This window comes from Oncorhynchus clarkii, chromosome 9, assembly GCF_045791955.1.
Source record: "Oncorhynchus clarkii lewisi isolate Uvic-CL-2024 chromosome 9, UVic_Ocla_1.0, whole genome shotgun sequence".
NCBI classification, from domain to species: domain Eukaryota; kingdom Metazoa; phylum Chordata; class Actinopteri; order Salmoniformes; family Salmonidae; genus Oncorhynchus; species Oncorhynchus clarkii.
This window is the reverse complement of record NC_092155.1, coordinates 6,581,676-6,603,091: the sequence shown is the minus strand read 5'-3', so window position 1 is coordinate 6,603,091 and position 21,416 is coordinate 6,581,676. Positions and strand designations below refer to the sequence as shown.

Below are 21,416 nucleotides of genomic sequence, written 5' to 3'. Positions count from 1 at the left end.
AGTCTGTGGTCACATTTGAAAAAGATGAGACATACAATTCAAAAATAAAACTCCTCCACGGGAATGAGACACCTCAGTGACGCTACGAGGCTGACTGGTGTCTCATGAACTACTGAACAACATCTGATGTTGTTCTCTCTCTACCTTGTGGTGTCGTGGAGTCAGTCCAAGTCTTTCCAGCACTGATATCTGTCGTCTCCTGTTTCCCCTCCAGACTCTGGTTCTCAGGGGGGTCCGTCTGCCTCTCCTGCCCTGCTGAGGAGGCCTCCAGGCTGGGTTGGTCTGCCGGGGTATCAGCCTCCCTCTCTTTCTCCTGGAGGTCTGGGACCGAGGCAGCTGGTTGGGCGTCCACCTCTGAGGTCACAGCGACTTGGAGCAATGAGGAGGGAGCGTCAACGGAAGCTGTGTCAGTGGGAGGAGTCGTATCTGCCCGAGGCTCCTCCTCTTCCTTGTCTTTCACGCTCACCTTCTTCACCTTCACTGGTTTCCTGGCTGTGATGAGAGAAGATGAAGAAATACAGCTGCAACATTATAACTCAAATCCTGTGTGTCTCCGAGTGTGTGTGTCTAAGTGTGTGAGTGTGTCTCCGAGTGTGTGTGTCTAAGTGTGTGAGTGTGTCTCCGAGTGTGTGCGTCTCTGTGTGTGAGTGTGTGTCTCCGAGTGTGTGTGTGTGTCTCTGAGTGTGTGTGTGTGTGTGTCTCTGAGTGTGTGTGTGTGTGTGTCTGTGTGTGTGTCCCTCTATCTTACCAGAGGTCTGTCGGGCCCTCTTCCTCCCCCTGGCTCCTCTCCTTGTGGTAACAGCCTCCTCCTCCTCCTCCTCCTCCTCTCCCACTTCATCCACGGTCACAAAGTCCATTCTCCTGATTTCCTCCATGCCCCTGCCGTCGTCCTCTGCACCAGGAGACCCTGTAGCATCAGCTAGAGGAGAGAAATGGTTTAGAGGACGAGAGGACTCCCCCCCTTTCTGTCCCGATACCCCCCCCCTTCTGTCCCGATACACCCCCACTTCTGTCCCCATACACCCTCCCCCCTTCTGTCCCGATACACCCCCCTTTCTGTCCCGATACACTTCCCACCCCCCCTTCTGTCCCGATACACTTCCCACCCCCCCCCCTTCTGTCCCGATACACCCCCCCCCCCCCATTCTGTCCAGATACACTCCCACCCCTTCTGTCCAGATACACACTCCCCCCCTCTCCTTCTGTCCCGATACAACCCCCCCCCCCCACATTCTGTACCGATACACCCCCTCAATTCTGTACCGATACACACCCCCCCCCCCCAATTCTGTACCCATACACCCCCCCCCCCATTCTGTACCGATACACCCTCCCCATTCTGTACCGATACACCCCCCCATTCTGTACCGATACACACACACCCCCCCCCTCTGTTCTACTCTGACAGACAGACCTGTGTGGTCAGCTTGCTGGTTCTGCGCTGGTTCAGGACTCTTGTTCTGCTCTTCCTCCATCTCATCATCCTCCCCATCACCTCCAGCCTCATCCAGGGTTACCAGAGTCTGATAGGAGAGAGGTCAAAGGATGTGTGACTGAGAAAAGGAGAGGAGAGAGACGACAGAGAGAGACGACAGAGAGAGGAGAGAGAGACGACAGAGAGAGACGAGAGAGAGACGACGGAGAGAGAGAGGAGAGAGAGACGACGGAGAGAGAGACGAGAGAGAGAGGAGAGAGAGGAGAGACGACAGAGAGAGGAGAGAGAGAGAGACGACAGAGAGAGGAGAGAGAGAGAGGAGAGAGAGACGAGAGAGAGACGAGAGAGAGAGGAGAGAGAGAGGAGAGAGAGAGGAGAGAGAGACGACAGAGAGGAGAGAGAGACGACAGAGAGAGGAGAGAGACGACAGAGAGAGGAGAGAGAGACGACAGAGAGAGGAGAGAGAGACGACAGAGGAGAGAGGCGACAGAGAGGAGAGAGGCGACAGAGAGGAGAGAGGCGACAGAGAGGAGAGAGGCGACAGAGAGGAGAGACGACAGAGAGGAGAGAGACGACAGAGAGGAGAGAGACGACAGAGAGGAGAGAGAGACGACAGAGAGAGGAGAGAGAGACGACAGAGAGAGAGAGACGACGGAGAGAGAGAGACGACGGAGAGAGAGACGACGGAGAGAGAGACGACGGAGAGAGAGACGACGGAGAGAGAGAGACGACGGAGAGAGAGAGACGACGGAGAGAGAGAGACGACGGAGAGAGAGACGAGAGAGAGAGGAGAGAGAGGAGAGAGGAGAGAGAGAGAGGAGAGAGAGGAGAGAGACAACAGAGAGAGGAGAGAGAGAGAGGAGAGAGAGGAGAGAGACAACAGAGAGAGGAGAGAGAGAGAGGAGAGAGAGAGAGGAGAGAGAGACGACAGAGAGGAGAGAGAGACGACAGAGAGGAGAGAGAGACGACAGAGAGAGGAGAGAGAGACGACAGAGAGAGGAGAGAGAGGCGACAGAGAGGAGAGAGGCGACAGAGGAGAGAGGCGACAGAGAGGAGAGAGGCGACAGAGGAGAGAGGCGACAGAGAGGAGAGAGGCGACAGAGAGGAGAGAGACGACAGAGAGAGGAGAGAGACGACAGAGAGAGGAGAGAGACGACAGAGAGAGGAGAGAGACGACAGAGAGAGGAGAGAGCGACGAAAGCAAGCAGCGGATATTTCCTGACCTCTGGGTTGAAGGTGTCTCCTGATTCGTCCTCCTGGCTGAAGGGGTGTGGCTCCAGGCAAGGCCCCTCCGCTCCTTCATCCTCTCCGATCTCATCCAAAGTCACCAAGCCCTCAGTATCCACTCCGACCATCTCCTCCTCCCTCGTCCGTTCCTTCTCTCTACTCCTCCTCCGCCCTTTCTCTCTCTCCTTCCCTCTGTCCTTCTCTCGCTGCTTCTCCTTCACCAGTTGTTGTTTCTTAATAAGTTCTTCCTCTTCGGCGGCGTCATCTGGGTAATCCTCCTCCTCCTCGCTCACCTCATCCAAGGTGACAAGGTTACTCTTTTTCGGGGTACCCCCCCCGGACTCTCCTGTTGGGGTCTTGGTCACCTCTTGAGTTTTGGATACCTTCTTAATCTCCTTTTTCCCCTTCTTTTGGGGTGTCTTCTTACCCCCCTTTAGAGGCTTGGAGCCCCCCTGACATTTAGAGTCGGTCGTATGGTTGTCCAGAACTTGGGTCGTTTCCGTCTGATCGTCGACTGAATCTAGTATCTGGAACCCCTCCATCTCTCTGGGTAGAGAATCTCTTCGGCCTCCTTGGCCTGCGAGAGAGGAGTCGGCCATGTTGTCTTCAGTGTCTTCTAGAGAGTCGAGGATCTGGAAAGCAGATTCTTCTTCTTCGTTGTTGGTGATCTCTTCGTGTTCCTCTAGTGTAGCTTGAGGCACCTGGGAACCTGTAGATTCGGAGGCTGCAGGCGCCTGGTAACCCAGAGATAGAGATCCAGACTGTTCTTGAGTGGCTTGACTGGCCTCTTCTCCGTCTCTAGGTGTGTCATCGTCCACAGCTTCGTCGAGTATCTGGAAATCACCATCATCATCAGGTACTTTATCAATAAGTGATTGGGGCACCTGGTGACCCGACACCGTCTCCACCTCTTGTAGTTGCAGGGCCTTCTGAAGGTTTCGCTCCTTGGCTGAGGCAGAAGGATGGGTCAGACCAAGCTCCAGGGCACAGGCTCCATTCTGAGCCTCGGTACCCAGAATCGAGGAACCTTTTTCAGCTTGGGTCGTCTCCTCGCTCCCCTCTAGCTCTGGAGGTTTTTCAGCGGTCGTCTCCATATCGCTTTCTGACACAGCACTTTTCTCTTCCTTGTTGTCTGTCACTGCAGTGTCCAACACTGACATCTTGTGGTGGGATGACGGTACTACATCCTCTGTGTCACATCCCTTAGTGACCACTACGACTTCCTCTTCCGACTGAGACCGAGTCTCCAAGGGAACAGGCTCCGTCTCCGTATCGGCTATGCTGGTGTTGTCGTCGGCAGCTTCCTGGGTTTCTGCGGCTTCGGTTGCTACAACAACAGCTGCTGATGACCTGGTCTTGCGTCCAGAGGTGGCAGGTGGTTGAGGTTTAGCTGCTGCCTTTTTTGCTGCGGCTTTTCGTGGAGTCTTCTGAGCAGGGGGGGTAGAGGAGGAGGACGTGGGTGTCTCCTTGTGCCCCAGGCTAGATTTCGGAGATGGGGTATCTGGGGTACCCCTCCTGCGTTTGGACGATCGTTTTGACCTTTCCGAGGCCTTATCTTGGGTCTTGTGCGACGGAGATGAGGATGACTGCGGTGGGTTGGTGTTCTCAGCCTCATCCCCTTCCACCTCGTCCACAGTAACAAACTGGTCCATGTTGAACTGGTCCAGATCGAAGGAGTTGGCTTCACCGGGAATGACATCAGACGTAAACTCATCTTCCGCGTAGCAACTAGCCTGAGGTAAAGAGAGAGAGAAGGATGAATCCAAAGAATTAATTCATCAAAATCAAATCAGATCTTCCACAAGTTCAACAGAAGTGCTGTAGTTTGAAATCAGATGTAGTTTGAAATCAGTTCTGTAGAGTTTTCTACAACAGACTGTAGCGGTTATAGATTCTGTACAGAATGTGGTATTTTAAAGAAATGTTGGCGTTTGGAAAGCATCGTCGGCTCACCGTGTCTTTAGACCTGCTCCTAGAGGAGAAGGTCGTTTTACTGCTGCTACCGAGGCTCTGTGGAACCAACAAAAACATTTCACAGGATCATTTCTCGCTCAGAAATAGAATCAAATCATAAAAAGATAGAATTGTCATTCAGCATAACGTCTTGCCTATCTCCTTCTCCTACCTTGCTCCTCTCCTCTTCTTTCCTCCCCTTCTTCTTGGCGGGGCTGCCGTCGTGTCTGGTGCTCCTGCGGGAGCCAGAAGAGGAGCTAGAGGAGTTACCCTGTCTAGACGTCGAAGGATCCTGCTCCTCCTCGGAAGGAGCACGGCTGCTTCTATACCTTGAAGAGTCTCTCGTTTCTGGGGAGAGGCGCCGGCCTCTCCCTCCGGAAGCCTCGGTCTTCCCCTGGATGAATTCATTTTATTAGACATTCAAATACATAATGAGTTGCCTCAGTCATTAGAGTACAATACATACATTAGCTTCTGCTAATATTTTAACGTAACAGTATTGCTTCCATCCCTCTCCTCGGCCCTACATGGGGTCCCTCGAAGCAGCCACCCTGGACGCATCGTTTCCCAACGCTCCCCAAAAGCCGCAGCCCTTGCAGAGGGGAACAACTACTCCAAGTCTCAGAGCGAATGACGTCACCGACTGAAACACTATTAGCGCGCACCACCGCTAACTAGCTAGCCATTTCACACCGGTTACACTAGGGTGCAATGAATCAGACTGTCAGCGATTTAAATCTGTCAAGGTTTAAATGACATCTGTCCCTTAAATTCACATTATTATTATTATTATGATACGTACATTCTTGTGGTCTGGTTGGCCAGATCCTGAAGGTGTCTTCTTCGTGTCGGTGGTCTTCTTGTGGTCTGGTTGACCAGCTCCTGAAGGTGCCTTCTTCGTGTCGGTGGTCTTCTTGTGGTCTGGTTGGCCAGATCCTGAAGGTGTCTTCTTCGTGTCGGTGGTCTTTTTGTCCGGCTGTGACTTCTTCTCTGGTCGTGGCTCCTCTTTCTTCGCCGTCTCTTTCTCCCCAGTCTTCTCTTCTGACTCAGCCGGGGTCTTTCTCTCCGCCGTCTCCCCAGCTGCAGGGCTCTCCTGGTTGGGTAGAGGCTTGGCCTGGATCCCCTCTCCCTGGTTGTGTTCCTGTTTAGCCTGTTCCTCCGCCAGTCTCCCCATACGGTGTTGGTGCACCGCTGCCTCCAGGGCCTTGAGGATCTCCTCGGTGACCGGAGGAAAGTCCTGAGGTTTGTCTTCAACATTTAACTCTACCGGGACAGGAGCCGGTGATTGTGCCGGTACCAAGGCAGCAACGGTGTCAGAGTCGACGGGATTGGCCCCGTTATCAGCTCCCTCCACAGCGGAGATCAGACAAGGTTCTGTTGTGGCCACAGTTGTCAAGGTTTCACTAGCCAACGCAATGACATCACTGCCCTGTTGTGGGACCGCAGCTAGAACCTGTTCGGGTTCTGCTGCAACCTCATTGGTCGAGGCGACGCCGTCGGTGCTCTGGGTTTCCATGGCGACCTCTTCCTCGGGAGCGGACACGGCAACCGTAGGTAACGAGGCGGAAACGACGATGTCGACGGTCGCAGTGTCTTCCTTGTTTCCTTTTGCCTCCTCCTCAGTTTTCATCCCTCCATCCTCTTTGGGAGGATGAGCGTTCTTCTTCCCATCTTTAGTCGAGGAAATCCCACCCTCTTTCCCTCCAGACTCCGCCACCGTTGCCTTTCCGTCGGAATTCATCACCACGACGTCACTTCCTGGTTGCTTGGCCTCCGCGACGATGACGTCGTCAACCGGTTGCTTGGTCGCCACGGCAACAGGCTGAGAGGATGAGACCGTAGCATTGGTGCTGGTAGCAGTGGGAGTAACAGGTTTAACTGGGGTTGTGACATCTTTAGCTACAGGCTTCTTGCCTTTGATTGGTTTCTTCTTGGCTTTGGTGCTGAAATAACAAACACGTAGATTATAAAATAAGTGATGTTTACATGCCCAGATCAGTCTGAAAGGTCTCCAGAGGAACACATGGGACAGGAGTTGTTCCCTGACAAGGAAAAACAATGGACCCTAATTGTATCCTGTGTCGTTAGAAAACAGGACGTTAATACAATGATTGGATTGGATGGACTGACAGATCAAATCTAGGAAGTTAATGAAAGGTTGAGTTAAGATATTTACCTGACAACAGATGTCTTCTGGGCTGGGGGCTGCGGTGCCTGTTGATCCTTGACCAGCAAGTTGAACTTCAGAGGGTTGTTCTGAACTACACTGGGGGACTTCTGGAAATGAAGACACACGGTCTTCGCCACCGACGACGATTCCATCTCAAAATAGATCTGAGACAGAGAGAGAAACATATATATTAAACAAACCAATTCATCTGATTTGTTATCTGTGTCGTCTCCTGACGAATCAGAAATGTTTAAAAAATGCAGTCGGAGGTTCCAGGGTCCTAATTGGTTAAACGGAGCCTTCAGAAAGCATTCGGACCCCTAGACTTAATAACACATTTTGTTTTGTTACAGACTTATTATAAAAATGATTGTTTTTTTCCCCCAACATCAATCTACAAACGATACCCCATAATGACATCACAATACCCCATAATGACATCACAATACCCCATAATGACATCACAATACCCCATAATGACATCACAATACCCCATAATGACATCACGATACCCCATAATGACATCACGATACCCCATAATGACAAAGCAAAAAACAGAATTTTGTTGTTGCTAATTTACAAAAAAAATACAAATAAATGAAATTTCATTAATTAATTTACTTATGTATTCAGACCCTTTACTCAGTACTTTGCTGAAGCACCTTTGGCAGTGATTACAATCCTAGAGTCTTCTTGGGTATGATGCAACAAGCTTGGCCCACCTGTATTTGGGGAGTTTCTCCCATTCTTCTCTGCAGATCCTCTCAAGCTCTGTCAGGTTGGATATGGAGCGTCGCTGCACAGCTATTTTCAGGTCTCTCCAGAGATGTTCGATTGGGTTCAAGTCCAGGCTCCGGCTGGTCCACTTAAGGACATTCAGAGATTGTCCCGAAGCCACCCCTACCTTGTCTTGGCTGTGTGCTTAGGGTCGTTGTCCTGTTGGAAGGTGAAGCTTTGCCCCACTGTGAGGTCCTGAGCGCTCTGGAGCAGGTTTTCATCAAGGATCACTCTGTACATGGCTCCGTTCATCTTTGCCTCGATCCTGACTAGTCTCCCAGTCCCTACTGCTGAAAAACATCCCCACAGCATGATGTTGCCACCACCATGCTTCACCGTAGGGATTGTGCCAGGTTTCCTCCAGATGTGACACTTGGCATTCAGGCCAAAGAGTTCAATATTGGTTTCATCAGACCAGGGAATCTTGTTTCTCATGGTCTGAGAGTTTTTAGGAGCCTTTTGCCAAACTCCAAGCAGGCTGTCATGTGCCTTTTACTGAGGAGTGGCTTCCGTCTGGCCATTCCACCATTAAGGCCTGATTGGTGGAGTGCTGCAGAGACGGTTGTCCTTCTGGAAGGTTCTCCCATCTCCACAGAGGAACTCTAGAGCTCTGTCAAAGGGACCATCAGGTTCTTGGTCACCTCCCTCACCAAAGCCCTTTTCCCGATTGCTCAGTGTGGTCGGCTCTAGGAAGAGTCTTGGTGGTTCCACACTTCTTCCATTTAAGAATGATTGAGGCCACTGTGTTCTTGGGGACCTTCAATACTGCAGACATTTTATCTTACCCTTCCCCAGATCTGTGCGTTGACACAATCCTGTCTCTGAGCTCTACGGACACTTCCTTTTACCTCATGGCTTGGTTTTTGCTCTGACTTTCAATGTCAACTGTGGGACCTTATATAGACAGGTGTGTGCCTTTCCAAATCATGTTCAAATCAATTGAATTTACCACAGGTGGACTCCAATCAAGTTGGAGAAACATCAAGGATGATCAATGGAAACAAGATGAACCTGAGCTCAACTTCAAGTCTCATAGCAAATGCTCTTAATACTTTTACTTATTTTTTTATATATTTTTTTTATTGTAAATAATGTATCTGTTTTTACATTTCAATAAATTAGCAAACATTTCTAAAAAATATATATATATATATTTTTCATTATGGGTTATTGTAGATTGTATAGGATTTGTATTTATTTAATCCATTTCAGAATAAAGCTGTAATGTAACAAAATGGACAAAGTCGAGGGGTCTGAATACCTTCTGAATGCACTGTATCGCATGGTACCACTACAAGCCTAAAGTGGTTGGTTCCAGGGATCTAATTGGTTATAATCACATGGTACCACTACAAGCCTAAAGTGGTTGGTTCCAGGGATCTAATTGGTTATAATCACATGGTACCACTACAAGCCTAAAGTGGTTGGTTCCAGGGATCTAATTGGTTATAATCACATGGTACCACTACAAGCCTAAAGTGGTTGGTTCCAGGGATCTAATTGGTTATAATCACATGGTACCACTACAAGCCTAAAGTGGTTGGTTCCAGGGATCTAATTGGTTATAATCACATGGTACCACTACAAGCCTAAAGTGGTTGGTTCCAGGGATCTAATTGGTTATAATCACATGGTACCACTACAAGCCTAAAGTGGTTGGTTCCAGGGATCTAATTGGTTATAATCACATGGTACCACGACAAGCCTAAAGTGGTTGGTTCCAGGGATCTAATTGGTTATAATCACATGGTACCACGACAAGCCTAAAGTGGTTGGTTCCAGGGATCTAATTGGTTATAATCACAAGGTACCACGACAAGCCTAAAGTGGTTGGTTCCAGGGATCTAATTGGTTATAATCACAAGGTACCACTACAAGCCTAAAGTGGTTGGTTCCAGGGATCTAATTGGTTAATTGGCAAAAAACAGAGTTTAATGAAACTTGCTGGGATTTCTATTCTTCTTCTTCTTCGTCACGTCCAATCAACTGAATTGGATGTGGACTATAATGGGGCGGCAGGGTAGCCTAGTGGTTAGAGCGTTGGGCTAGTAACCGAAAGGTTGCAAGTTCGAATCCCTGAGCTGACAAGGTACAAATCTGTCTTTCTGTCCCTGAACAAGGACATTCTAGCCATTCTAGCCACGTCACGTGCTAGCTGTCTAATCTGTTTAACCTTTTTGGGATAGGGGGCAGCATTTTCACTTTTGGATGAATAGCGTGCCCAGAGTAAACTGCCTCCCACTCTGTCCCAGATGCTAATATATGCATATTATTATTAGTATTGGATAGAAAACACTCTGAAGTTTCTAAAAATATTTGAATGATGTCTGAGTATAACAGAACTAATTTATCTAATAAACGTGGAAGCAGCAACAACAACAACAAAAATGTATTTATAAAAAGGAATTGGGAAATTCATTCTCATTCTGAGAAATACCTATCTTTCCAACCCAGGTAGGCGACTTGATTTCAACATCAGAAAACAAAAGTCAACAGGCTACTTTCAAACAGTTGCCTAAGGCCTCCCGGTGTCTGTCCCTACCCTGTTGATCAGAGACAGCGAGTCGAGGTAGGAGCCGAAGCGTTTGACGAGGTCGTGAACCTCCCGGGCTGCTGCAGTCCCTGTGGGGACGTTACTGACAATCAGAAGACGTTCCTTCAACGTTGGATCCTGTTTACAGACAGAGGGTTATAAAGGGGTTATTAACAGGTTATAAAGGGGTTATTAACAGGTTATAAAGGAGTTATTAACAGGTTATAAAGGAGTTATTAACAGGTTATTAACAGGTTATAAAGGGGTCATTAACAGGTTATAAAGGAGTTATTAACAGGTTATTAACAGGTTATAAAGGGGTCATTAACAGGTTATAAAACGGTTATTAACAGGTTATAAAGGGGTCATTAACAGGTTATAAAGGGGTTATTAACAGGTTATAAAGGGGTTATTAACAGGTTATAAAGGAGTTATTAACAGGTTATAAAGGAGTTATTAACAGGTTATTAACAGGTTATAAAGGGGTTATTAACAGGCTATAAAGGAGTTATTAACAGGTTATTAAGGGGTCATTAACAGGTTATAAAACGGTTATTAACAGGTTATAAAGGGGTCATTAACAGGTTATAAAGGGGTTATTAACAGGTTATAAAGGGGTTATTAACAGGTTATAAAGGGGTCACTAACAGGTTATAAAGGGGTTATTAACAGGTTATAAAGGAGTTATTAACAGGTTATAAAGGGGTCACTAACAGGTTATAAAGGGGTCATTAACAGGTTATAAAGGGGTTATTAACAAGTTATAAAGGGGTTATCAACAGGTTATTAACATGTTATAAAGGGGTTATAAACAGGTGATAAAGGGGTTATAAACAGGTTATAAAGGGGTTATTAACAGGTTATAAAGGGGTCACTAACAGGTTATAAAACGATTATTAACAGGTTATAAAGAAATAAGGCCCAAGGGGGGTGTGCTACATGGCCAATATACCACAGCTAAGGGCTGTTCTTACGCTCGACGCATCGCCATACACCACAAACCCCCCCGAGGTGCCTCAATGCTTTTCTACTCTGGTTACCAACGTAATTAGAGCAGTAAAGATAAATGGTTTGGGGGACACAACAACCTCTAGTTAAATCTATGAACTTACCGTAGTGGTGAGGCCCTTCAGAGTGGTGTACACACCCTCCTGAAACAGAAACAACAGACACCTATGATGACTGGACTGGGTGTGTGTGTGTGTGTGTGTGTGTGTGTGTGTGTGTGTGTGTGTGTGTGTGTGTGTGTGTGTTACCTGGAGGAGGTTTGTATCAGGGCGGGTCAGCGTGAAGGTGAGGGGACAGTCTAGTAGTTTAGGAGGAGACTCTGTGTAGTTGGTCAACATAGCAAAGCTCTTCTGTTCTCTCTCCATACGGATTATGGCCTGTTGGGTCAAATACACTCATTATCACGACGACAACACCCACGTTACGGTACTGCATCAACAACAACGACAACAAACACCCACGTTACGGTACTGCATCAACAACAACAACAAACACCCACGTTACGGTACTGCATCAACAACAACAAACACCCACGTTACGGTACTGCATCAACAACAACAAACACCCACGTTACGGTACTGCATCAACAACAACAAACACCCAAGTTAAGGTACTGCATCAACAACAACAACAACCACGTTACAGTACTGCATCAACAACAACAAACACCCACGTTACAGTACTGCATCAACAACAACAAACACCCACGTTACGGTACTGCATCAACAACAACAACACCCACGTTACAGTACTGCATCAACAACAACAAACACCCACGTTACAGTACTGCATCAACAACAACAAACACCCACGTTACAGTACTGCATCAACAACAACAACAAACACCCACGTTACGGTACTGCATCAACAACAACAAACACCCATGTTACGGTACTGCAACAACAACAACAAACACCCACGTTACGGTACTGCATCAACAACAACAACAAACACCCACGTTACGGTACTGCATCAACAACAACAACACCCACGTTACGGTACTGCATCAACAACAACAACAAACACCCACGTTACGGTAATGCATCAACAACAACTATTTAGCCGTATTGATTTTGTCATTATGTCTGAGGAAAAGAACACCACATTAGAAAAGTCAAAATGTGTTTTAGCTTTCAAATGGAAATGAGCTATAAAACAACTGAAATGTTTCAGCTCCACGGAGAAATTGGCTTAAAATTAAAGAATTCCTCAACACTGTGCCCCCTTATACGCCCCCCCCTTATACGCCCCCCCCCCCTCCTCCCCCCCCCTTATACGCCCCCCCCCCCCCCCCCCCCCTCCCACCTTTTGAGCCATGAAAACCCTACAGACAGACAGAGAGACAGATACACAGAGAGAGAGACAGGGACAGACAGAAAAACAGCCAACCTACCCATCTCTGGTTGGGCAGGATGAAACAGTTGTAGAGTCCAGGTTTGTATCCGTAAGGCTTCACCAGAGCCAGAACATCTTCCTCTGTATATCCAGTTTCTGGTAAACCTTCGATCTTCACAAACCTATTATTCGCAATGTCAGGCTAAACACGGAAAAGAGGAGAGGGAGAAAGACGGATCAGTTTGTTTCTGACCCCATAGACCCAGGTTCAGAGTCACCGATAATGTGATTCATGTTTCTCTGTTTTTAATGTCGTGGAGCCGAAGACATATTTCCTGATTATGTTTTTTCTAATTCTAATTACAGGGACAAATATGACTTTATTTAGGGCCTGAAAACAAACGGCACGTTTCAGATAGAGATCTGGCCCCGGTGCATGACCTAAACACCTCCTGGGCCCTGCTCCAGTGACCTGGCATATTGCCTCGCTGAACACGCTCTGACAAAGGCTGCTGGGACTTTGGCTAGTTTACTCCTCCTACCTGCTCGCTACGAGTCCTTAGTGTCTAGAGATCTGGAGCTCACAGACACTCCCTGGAGAGACACCAGTGCTCTTGTGTGTAAAAAAGAAGGAAGCCCAAAACGTACCTGCTGAGGACCGAGGGGACTTTTCCCCTTGGACTTGGTATTAGATCCACACACCTTGGGTGTGTTCTTGGTACCGGCAGTTTGCGGTTTAGTTGCGGTCGTTGAAGACTTGGTAGATGTTTTAGTTGACTTGGTTGTGCTGGTCTGAGACTGGGCTGGTGTCGCTTTCCTGAGGGAGAGAGAGGGGAAAGAGAGAGAGGGGAGGGGAAAGAGAGAGAGGGGAGGGGAAGAGAGAGAGAGAGAGAGGGGAAAGAGAGAGAGGGGAGGGGAAGAGAGAGAGAGAGAGAGAGGGGAAAGGGAAGAGAAAGAGGGGAAGAGAAAAAGAGAGCGAGAGGGAGGGGAAGAGAGAAATAGGGAGGGGAAGAGAGAAATAGGGAGGGGAAGGGGAAGAGAAAAAGAGAGCGAGAGGGAGGGGAAGAGAGAAATATGGAGGGGAAGAGAGAAATAGGGAGGGGAAGGGGAAGAGAGAGAGGGAGGGGTTGTATGCAAAATGTAAAAATACATCGTCTTTTATACCTTTTAATGAAGGATCTCACACCGAATATATAGAGTTGATTAATTATATACCGAATATATAGAGTTGATTAATTATATACTGAATATATAGAGTTGATTAATTATATACTGAATATATAGAGTTGATTAATTATATACTGAATATATAGAGTTGATTAATTATATACCGAATATATAGAGTTGATTAATTATATACCGAATATATAGAGTTGATTAATTATATACTGAATATATAGAGTTGATTAATTATATACTGAATATATAGAGTTGATTAATTATATACCGAATATATAGAGTTGATTAATTATATACTGAATATATAGAGTTGATTAATTATATACTGAATATATAGAGTTGATTAATTATATACCGAATATATAGAGTTGATTAATTATATACTGAATATATAGAGTTGATTAATTATATACTGAATATATAGAGTTGATTAATTATATACTGAATATATAGAGTTGATTAATTATATACTGAATATATAGAGTTGATTAATTATATACTGAATATATAGAGTTGATTAATTATATACTGAATATATAGAGTTGACTAACGATCTCACACCGAATATATAGAGTTGATTAATTATATACTGAATATATAGAGTTGACTAACGATCTCACACCGAATATATAGAGTTGATTAATTATATACTGAATATATAGAGTTGATTAATTATATACTGAATATATAGAGTTGATTAATTATATACTGAATATATAGAGTTGATTAATTATATACTGAATATATAGAGTTGATTAAATATATACTGAATATATAGAGTTGACTAACGATCTCACACCGAATATATAGAGTTGATTAATTATATACTGAATATATAGAGTTGACTAACGATATATAGAGTTGATTAATTATATACTCACACCGAATATATAGAGTTGATTAATTATATACTGAATATATAGAGTTGACTAACGATCTCACACCGAATATATAGAGTTGATTAATTATATACTGAATATATAGAGTTGATTAATTATATACTGAATATGTAGAGTTGATTAATTATATACTGAATATATAGAGTTGATTAATTATATACTGAATATATAGAGTTGATTAATTATATACTGAACATATAGAGTTAACGAATGATGTCATAGTGAATATATAGTTAACTAATGATGTCATAGTGAATATATAGAGTTAACTAATGATGTCATAGTGAATATAGAGTTAACTAATGATATCCTCGTGAATATATATAGAGTTAACTAATGATGTCATAGTGAAAATATATAGAGTGAATGATGTCAGTGAATATATATAGAGTGAATGATGTCATAGTGAATATATAGAGTTAACTAATGATGTCCTCGTGAATATATAGAGTTAACTAATGATATCCTCGTGAATATATAGAGTTAACTAATGATGTCATAGTGAATATATATAGAGTGAATGATGTCAGTGAATATACAGTGCCTTGCGAAAGTATTCGGCCCCCTTGAACTTTGCGACCTTTTGCCACATTTCAGGCTTCAAACATAAAGATATAAAACTGTATTTTTTTGTGAAGAATCAACAACAAGTGGGACACAATCATGAAGTGGAACGACATTTATTGGATATTTCAAACTTTTTTAACAAATCAAAAACTGAAAAATTCGGCGTGCAAAATTATTCAGCCCCCTTAAGTTAATACTTTGGGGTATGTCTCTATCAGTTTTGCACATCGAGAGACTGAATTTTTTTCCCATTCCTCCTTGCAAAACAGCTCGAGCTCAGTGAGGTTGGATGGAGAGCATTTGTGAACAGCAGTTTTCAGTTCTTTCAACAGATTCTCGATTGGATTCAGGTCTGGACTTTGACTTGGCCATTCTAACACCTGGATATGTTTATTTTTGAACAATTCCATTGTAGATTTTGCTTTATGTTTTGGATCATTGTCTTGTTGGAAGACAAATCTGCGTCCCAGTCTCAGGTCTTTTGCAGACTCCATCAGGTTTTCTTCCAGAATGGTCCTGTATTTGGCTCCATCCATCTTCCCATCAATTTTAACCATCTTCCCTGTCCCTGCTGAAGAAAAGCAGGCCCAAACCATGATGCTGCCACCACCATGTTTGACAGTGGGGATGGTGTGTTCAGGGTGATGAGCTGTGTTGCTTTTACGCCAAACATAACGTTTTGCATTGTTGCCAAAAAGTTCAATTTTGGTTTCATCTGACCAGAGCACCTTCTTCCACATGTTTGGTGTGTCTCCCAGGTGGCTTGTGGCAAACTTTAAATGACACTTTTTATGGATATCTTTAAGAAATGGCTTTCTTCTTGCCACTCTTCCATAAAGGCCAGATTTGTGCAATATACGACTGATTGTTGTCCTATGGACAGAGTCTCCCACCTCAGCTGTAGATCTCTGCAGTTCATCCAGAGTGATCATGGGCCTCTTGGCTGCATCTTTGATCAGTCTTCTCCTTGTATGAGCTGAAAGTTTAGAGGGACGGCCAGGTCTTGGTAGATTTGCAGTGGTCTGATACTCCTTCCATTTCTATATTATCGCTTGCACAGTGCTCCTTGGGATGTTTAAAGCTTGGGAAATCTTTTTGTATCCAAATCCGGCTTTAAACTTCTTCACAACAGTATCTCGGACCTGCCTGGTGTGTTCCTTGTTCTTCAGGATGCTCTCTGCGCTTTTAACGGACCTCTGAGACTATCACAGTGCAGGTGCATTTATACGGAAACTTGATTACACACAGGTGGATTGTATTTATCATCATTAGTCATTTAGGTCAACATTGGATCATTCAGAGATCCTCACTGAACTTCTGGAGCGAGTTTGCTGCACTGAAAGTAAAGGGGCTGAATAATTTTGCACGCCCAATGTTTCAGTTTTTGATTTGGTAAAAAAGTTTGAAATATCCAATAAATGTCGTTCCACTTCATGATTGTGTCCCACTTGTTGTTGATTCTTCACAAAAAAATACAGTTTTATATCTTTATGTTTGAAGCCTGAAATGTGGCAAAAGTTCGCAAAGTTCAAGGGGGCCGAATACTTTCGCAAGGCACTGTATATAGAGTGAATGATGTCATAGTGAATATATATAGAGTGAATGATGTCATAGTGAATATATAGAGTTAACTAATGATGTCATAGTGAATATATAGAGTTAACTAATGATGTCCTCGTGAATATATAGAGTTAACTAATGATGTCCTCGTGAATATATAGAGTTAACTAATGATGTCCTCGTGAATATATTTAACTAATGATGTCCTCGTGAATATATAGAGTTAACTAATGATGTCCTTGTGAATATATAGAGTTAACTAATGATGTCATAGTGAATATATAGAGCGAATGATGTCATAGTGAATATATAGAGTTAACTAATTCTGTTACTTTTCAGAAGAAGACTTCTTGTCCCGGTCCAGTTCCTTTGAGTCCTCCAGCAGAGTCTCTTCCTCCATCCGTATGATAACGACCTGGCCTCTGATGGTCAGGGTCTTACAGCTAGCCAGCAGTCTGGCATCCTCCTCTTTCTCAAACAATACTGACGCCTACAGAGAGAGAGATGGAGATGAGAGAGAGGGGGGGACCGGGCCAGAGAGGGAAAGAGAGAGATGTATTTGTGGTTGATTAGTTGTGTCTGTAACAGTGTCCAGTTCTAATAACCTTTCTTGTGGGGACTGGTGGGGGGGGGGGGGGGGGTCACCAGCAAGGGGAAGGACTGGGACATCATGAAATAGAGACAATAAGGGGTAATAACAGGAGGAATGGGGTACTCTACATTGAAATAGAGACAATAAGGGGTATTAACAGGTGGAATGGGGTACTCTACATCTAATGTACCTGCTGTATGGACTTGAGCAGGATGATGTTGTTGATCTTTCCGAAGGGTTCTACCGCCTTCACCACCTCATCATGAGCTGTGTGCTGAGGGATATTCATCAGTCTTAACAGAGCTGAGGTCCCTGGGCCTCGTTTCTTCTTAGTCTAGAGAAAACAGGAGGACAGAGGAGAGAGAGAGAGGACAGAGGAGAGAGAGAGGACAGAGAGAGAGAGGACAGAGGAGAGAGAGAGAGAGAGAGGACAGAAGAGAAAGAGAGGACAGAGAAGAAAGAGAGAGAGGACAGAGGAGAGAGAGAGAGAGAGAGAGAGAGGACAGAGGAGGAGAGAGAGAGGACAGAGGAGGAGAGAGAGAGGACAGAGGAGAGAGAGAGGACAGAGGAGGAGAGAGAGAGGACAGAGGAGGAGAGAGAGAGGACAGAGGAGGAGAGAGAGGACAGAGGAGAGAGAGAGAGAGAGAGGACAGATGAGAGAGAGAGAGAGAGAGAGAGAGAGAGAGAGAGGACAGAGGAGGAGAGAGAGGACAGAGAAGGAGAGAGAGAGAGGACAGAGGAGGAGAGAGAGAGGACAGAGGAGGAGAGAGAGAGGACAGAGGAGGAGAGAGAGAGAGGACAGAAGGTGTAGTTTGTGTTTGATATTGTGTCTCCACTGAGTGTCTCAGTCTAAACGTATTGTTGGACATGTGATGAGGGTTGGACATGTGATGAGGGTTGGACATGTGATGAGGGTTGGACATGTGATGAGGGTTGGACATGTGATGAGGGTTGGACATCTGCTGACATAAAAAAAGAGATAAATACATTTGATTTGATTGACAGTTTCAACGAAGAAAGAACGTCAGAGAAGCAGTCACTCCTCACTACTAACGATTAACGAGAAGAAACATTCACACAGACTTGCGATGTTGCCACAGATACATCCATTCCTCCCTGCTTGCTTTGCTTCATCTTCTTTGGCATTGAGTCCAACAGACAGCAGGTGATGACAGTATCACGAACGAATGGCAGCTGAGCGTAGATCCCGTGGGTAAATCTCAAGCGGAGGAAACCCCGCCCCCCGGGGGTGTAACCCCCCCCCCCCGGGCAGTAAAACCCCGCCCCCGGGCAGTAAAACCCCGCCCGTCAGGTATGTAAGGGAATACCCCTTCAGTTATGTTAGTAGATGATCATGTTTAGAGCTGCAGAACAGAGGGGAGACAATCCTGGTCATTCTATGGTTTGGGGGAGACAATACTGGTCATTCTATGGTTTGGGGGAGGGAAGACAATACTGGCCATTCTATGGTTTGGGGGAGAGAAGACAATACTGGCCATTCTATGGTTTGGGGGAGACAATACTGGTCATTCTATGGTTTGGGGGAGACAACACTGGTCATTCTATGGTTTGGGGGAGACAATACTGGTCATTATACGGTTCATATTCATATGCAAGTGCAATATTGCAAACACAGCTTAGCCTTTTGTTAATCCACCTGTCGTCTCAGATTTTGAAATTCCGCTTTACAGCGAAAGCAATCCAAGCGTTTGTGTAAGTTTATCGATAGCCTAGCATAGCATTATGTACACTTAGCATCAGGAAGCTTGGTCACGAAAATCAGAAAAGCAATCAAATTAACCGTTTACCTTTGATGATCTTCGGATGTTTTCACTCACGAGACTCCTAGTTACACAACAAATGTTCCTTTTGTTCCATAAAGATTATTTATTATAACCCAAAATACCTCTGTTTGTCGCGTTATGTTCAGAAGTCCACAGGAAAGAGCGGTCACGACAACGCAGACGGAAATTCCAAATAGTTTCCATAATGTCCACAGAAACATGTCAAACGTTTTTTTTTTTAAATCATTCCTCAGGTTGTTTTTAAAATATATATTCGATAATATATCAACCGAGTGTTTTTCAATAACAGCGGGAGAAACAATGGCCGCTTTACTCTGGAGCGCAAAAACTCACTCTGAACCCCCACCTATCCACTTACGCAATGTGATCTTTCACGCTCATTTTTCAAAATTAAAGCCTGAAACTATGTCTAAAGACTGTTGATACCGTAGGGAAGCCATATAAAAAGGAATCTGGTTGATATCCCTTTAAATGGAGGATAGGCATGCATAGGAACAGAGAGGTTTCAAAATAAGAGTCACTTCCTGGTTGGATTTTCCTCAGGGTTTCGCCTGCAATATCAGTTCTGTTATACACTTTATAGAGTGTTTTCTATCCTAATCTGTCAATTATATGCATATTCTAGCATCTGGTCCTGGGAAATAGGCCGTTTACTTTGGGAACGTTATTTTTCCAAACATAAAAATAGTGCCCCCTAGCTTCAAGAGGTTTTAACAGTTTAATTTAAACGTCTGGAAGACAAAATACACACCTTGGTAGAAGTGGAGCTGGATGACTTGGAGGGAGAGGACGATTTCCTGGTTGATGACCTTCCAGATCCGAGCTTGCTTCCCGACTTGGACATTCCCGTTTCAGTTTTCCGAGAGGCACCTCCCTTCGAGGAGGAAGAGGAGGAGGAGGCGGCGGCTCCCTTCTTCTTGGCGAGCTCTGCCAGGAGCGCGGGTGCGAGGGACTGCATCATAACTTCTAGACTGGTGTTCTCCGTCAGGGAGAGGCCAGCTGGAAGGGAAGGGGAAACACTCTGTTTAGGCATGAGATATGCCATTATTTGCTGCATGCCTCCTTCATGTCGGCCTGGAAAGTGGCAGAATTACAGAGCTGTTTGTCCAGTCCAGGAAAAAATCCCGAAAATCCATCTACTCGCAAAAATATCTGTAGCGTCAGAATGGTTTGGCCTAATATTACCCTAACTAACCACTGTGAGGGTGACCCAATCACAGACTGTTCTCTCTGCTACCGCACGGCAAGCGGTACCGCCGGAGCACCAAGTATAGGTCCATGAGGCATCTAAACATCTTCTACCCCCAAGACATAAGACTAATGAACATCTAGTCAAAATGGCTACCCAGACTATTTGCATTGCTACCCTGTTATTATCTCTGCATAGTCACTTTAATAACGCTATATATATATATATATATATATATATATATATATATATATATATATATATATATATACACACACACACACACACACACACACACACACACACACACACACACACACACACACACACACACACACACAGTGGGGCAAACAAGTATTTAGTCAGCTACCAATTGTGCAAGTTCTCCCACTTAAAAAGATGAGAGGCCTGTAATTTTCATCATAGGTACACTTCAACTATGACAGACAAAATGAGAAGAAAAAATATCCAGAAAATCACATTGTAGGATTTTTTATGAATTTATTTGCAAATTCTGGTGGAAAATAAGTATTTGGTCAATAACAAAAGTTTCTCAATACTTGTATAATAATGTTATAATGTTATATACCCTTTGTTGGCAATGACAGTACTGTCAATACTCTATTACCTCGACTAACCGATGCCCCAGCACATTGACTCTGTACCGTAATACCCTATATATAGCCTCCACATTGACTCTGTACCGTAACACCCTGTATATAGCCTCCACATTGACTCTGTACCGTAATACCCTGTATATAGCCTCCACATTGACTCTGTACCGTAACACCCTGTATATAGCCTCCACATTGACTCTGTACCGTAACACCCTGTATATAGCCTCCACATTGACTCTGTACCGTAATACCCTGTATATTGACTCTGTACCGTAATACCCTGTATATAGCCTCCACATTGACTCTATACCGTAATACCCTGTATATAGCCTCCACATTGACTCTGTACCGTAATACCCTGTATATAGCCTCCACATTGACTCTGTACCGTAATACCCTGTATATAGCCTCCACATTGACTCTGTACCGTAATACCCTGTATATAGCCTCCACATTTACTCTGTACCGTAATACCCTGTAAATAGCCTCGCTGTTGTTATTTACTGCTCTGTAATTTGTTATTTTATTTTTCTTAAAATGAAAAATGACTCCAGTGTGTGTGTGTGTGTG

General features: G+C 44.9%; 1 protein-coding gene across 6 annotated transcripts in view; it reads right to left on the bottom strand.

Moving 5' to 3' along the window:
* Nucleotides 1–75: 75 nt before the first annotated feature.
* LOC139415798 (zinc finger protein 638-like) overlaps nt 76–21,416 on the bottom strand; it is a 31,541-nt gene continuing 10,200 nt past the window's right edge. Inside the window, exons 6-21 of one of the 6 annotated variants that reach the window (XM_071163895.1) lie at nt 19,792–20,039; nt 17,426–17,569; nt 16,976–17,133; nt 13,141–13,255; nt 12,497–12,640; nt 11,352–11,480; nt 11,208–11,246; nt 10,105–10,233; nt 6,792–6,949; nt 5,418–6,558; nt 4,788–5,009; nt 4,616–4,672; nt 2,659–4,395; nt 1,415–1,523; nt 749–919; nt 76–492 (exon numbers count right to left, since the gene is read on the bottom strand). In XM_071163895.1, coding sequence (XP_071019996.1) covers nt 110–492; nt 749–919; nt 1,415–1,523; nt 2,659–4,395; nt 4,616–4,672; nt 4,788–5,009; nt 5,418–6,558; nt 6,792–6,949; nt 10,105–10,233; nt 11,208–11,246; nt 11,352–11,480; nt 12,497–12,640; nt 13,141–13,255; nt 16,976–17,133; nt 17,426–17,569; nt 19,792–20,039 — 5,084 coding nt within the window. In that variant the 3' untranslated portion in view covers nt 76–109. Of the gene's footprint in view, nt 493–748; nt 920–1,414; nt 1,524–2,658; nt 4,396–4,615; nt 4,673–4,787; nt 5,010–5,417; nt 6,559–6,791; nt 6,950–10,104; nt 10,234–11,207; nt 11,481–12,496; nt 12,641–13,086; nt 13,256–16,975; nt 17,134–17,425; nt 17,570–19,791; nt 20,040–21,416 lie in introns of all 6 variants that reach the window. The other 5 variants (XM_071163896.1, XM_071163893.1, XM_071163894.1 and 2 more) reach the window with 5 other exon arrangements.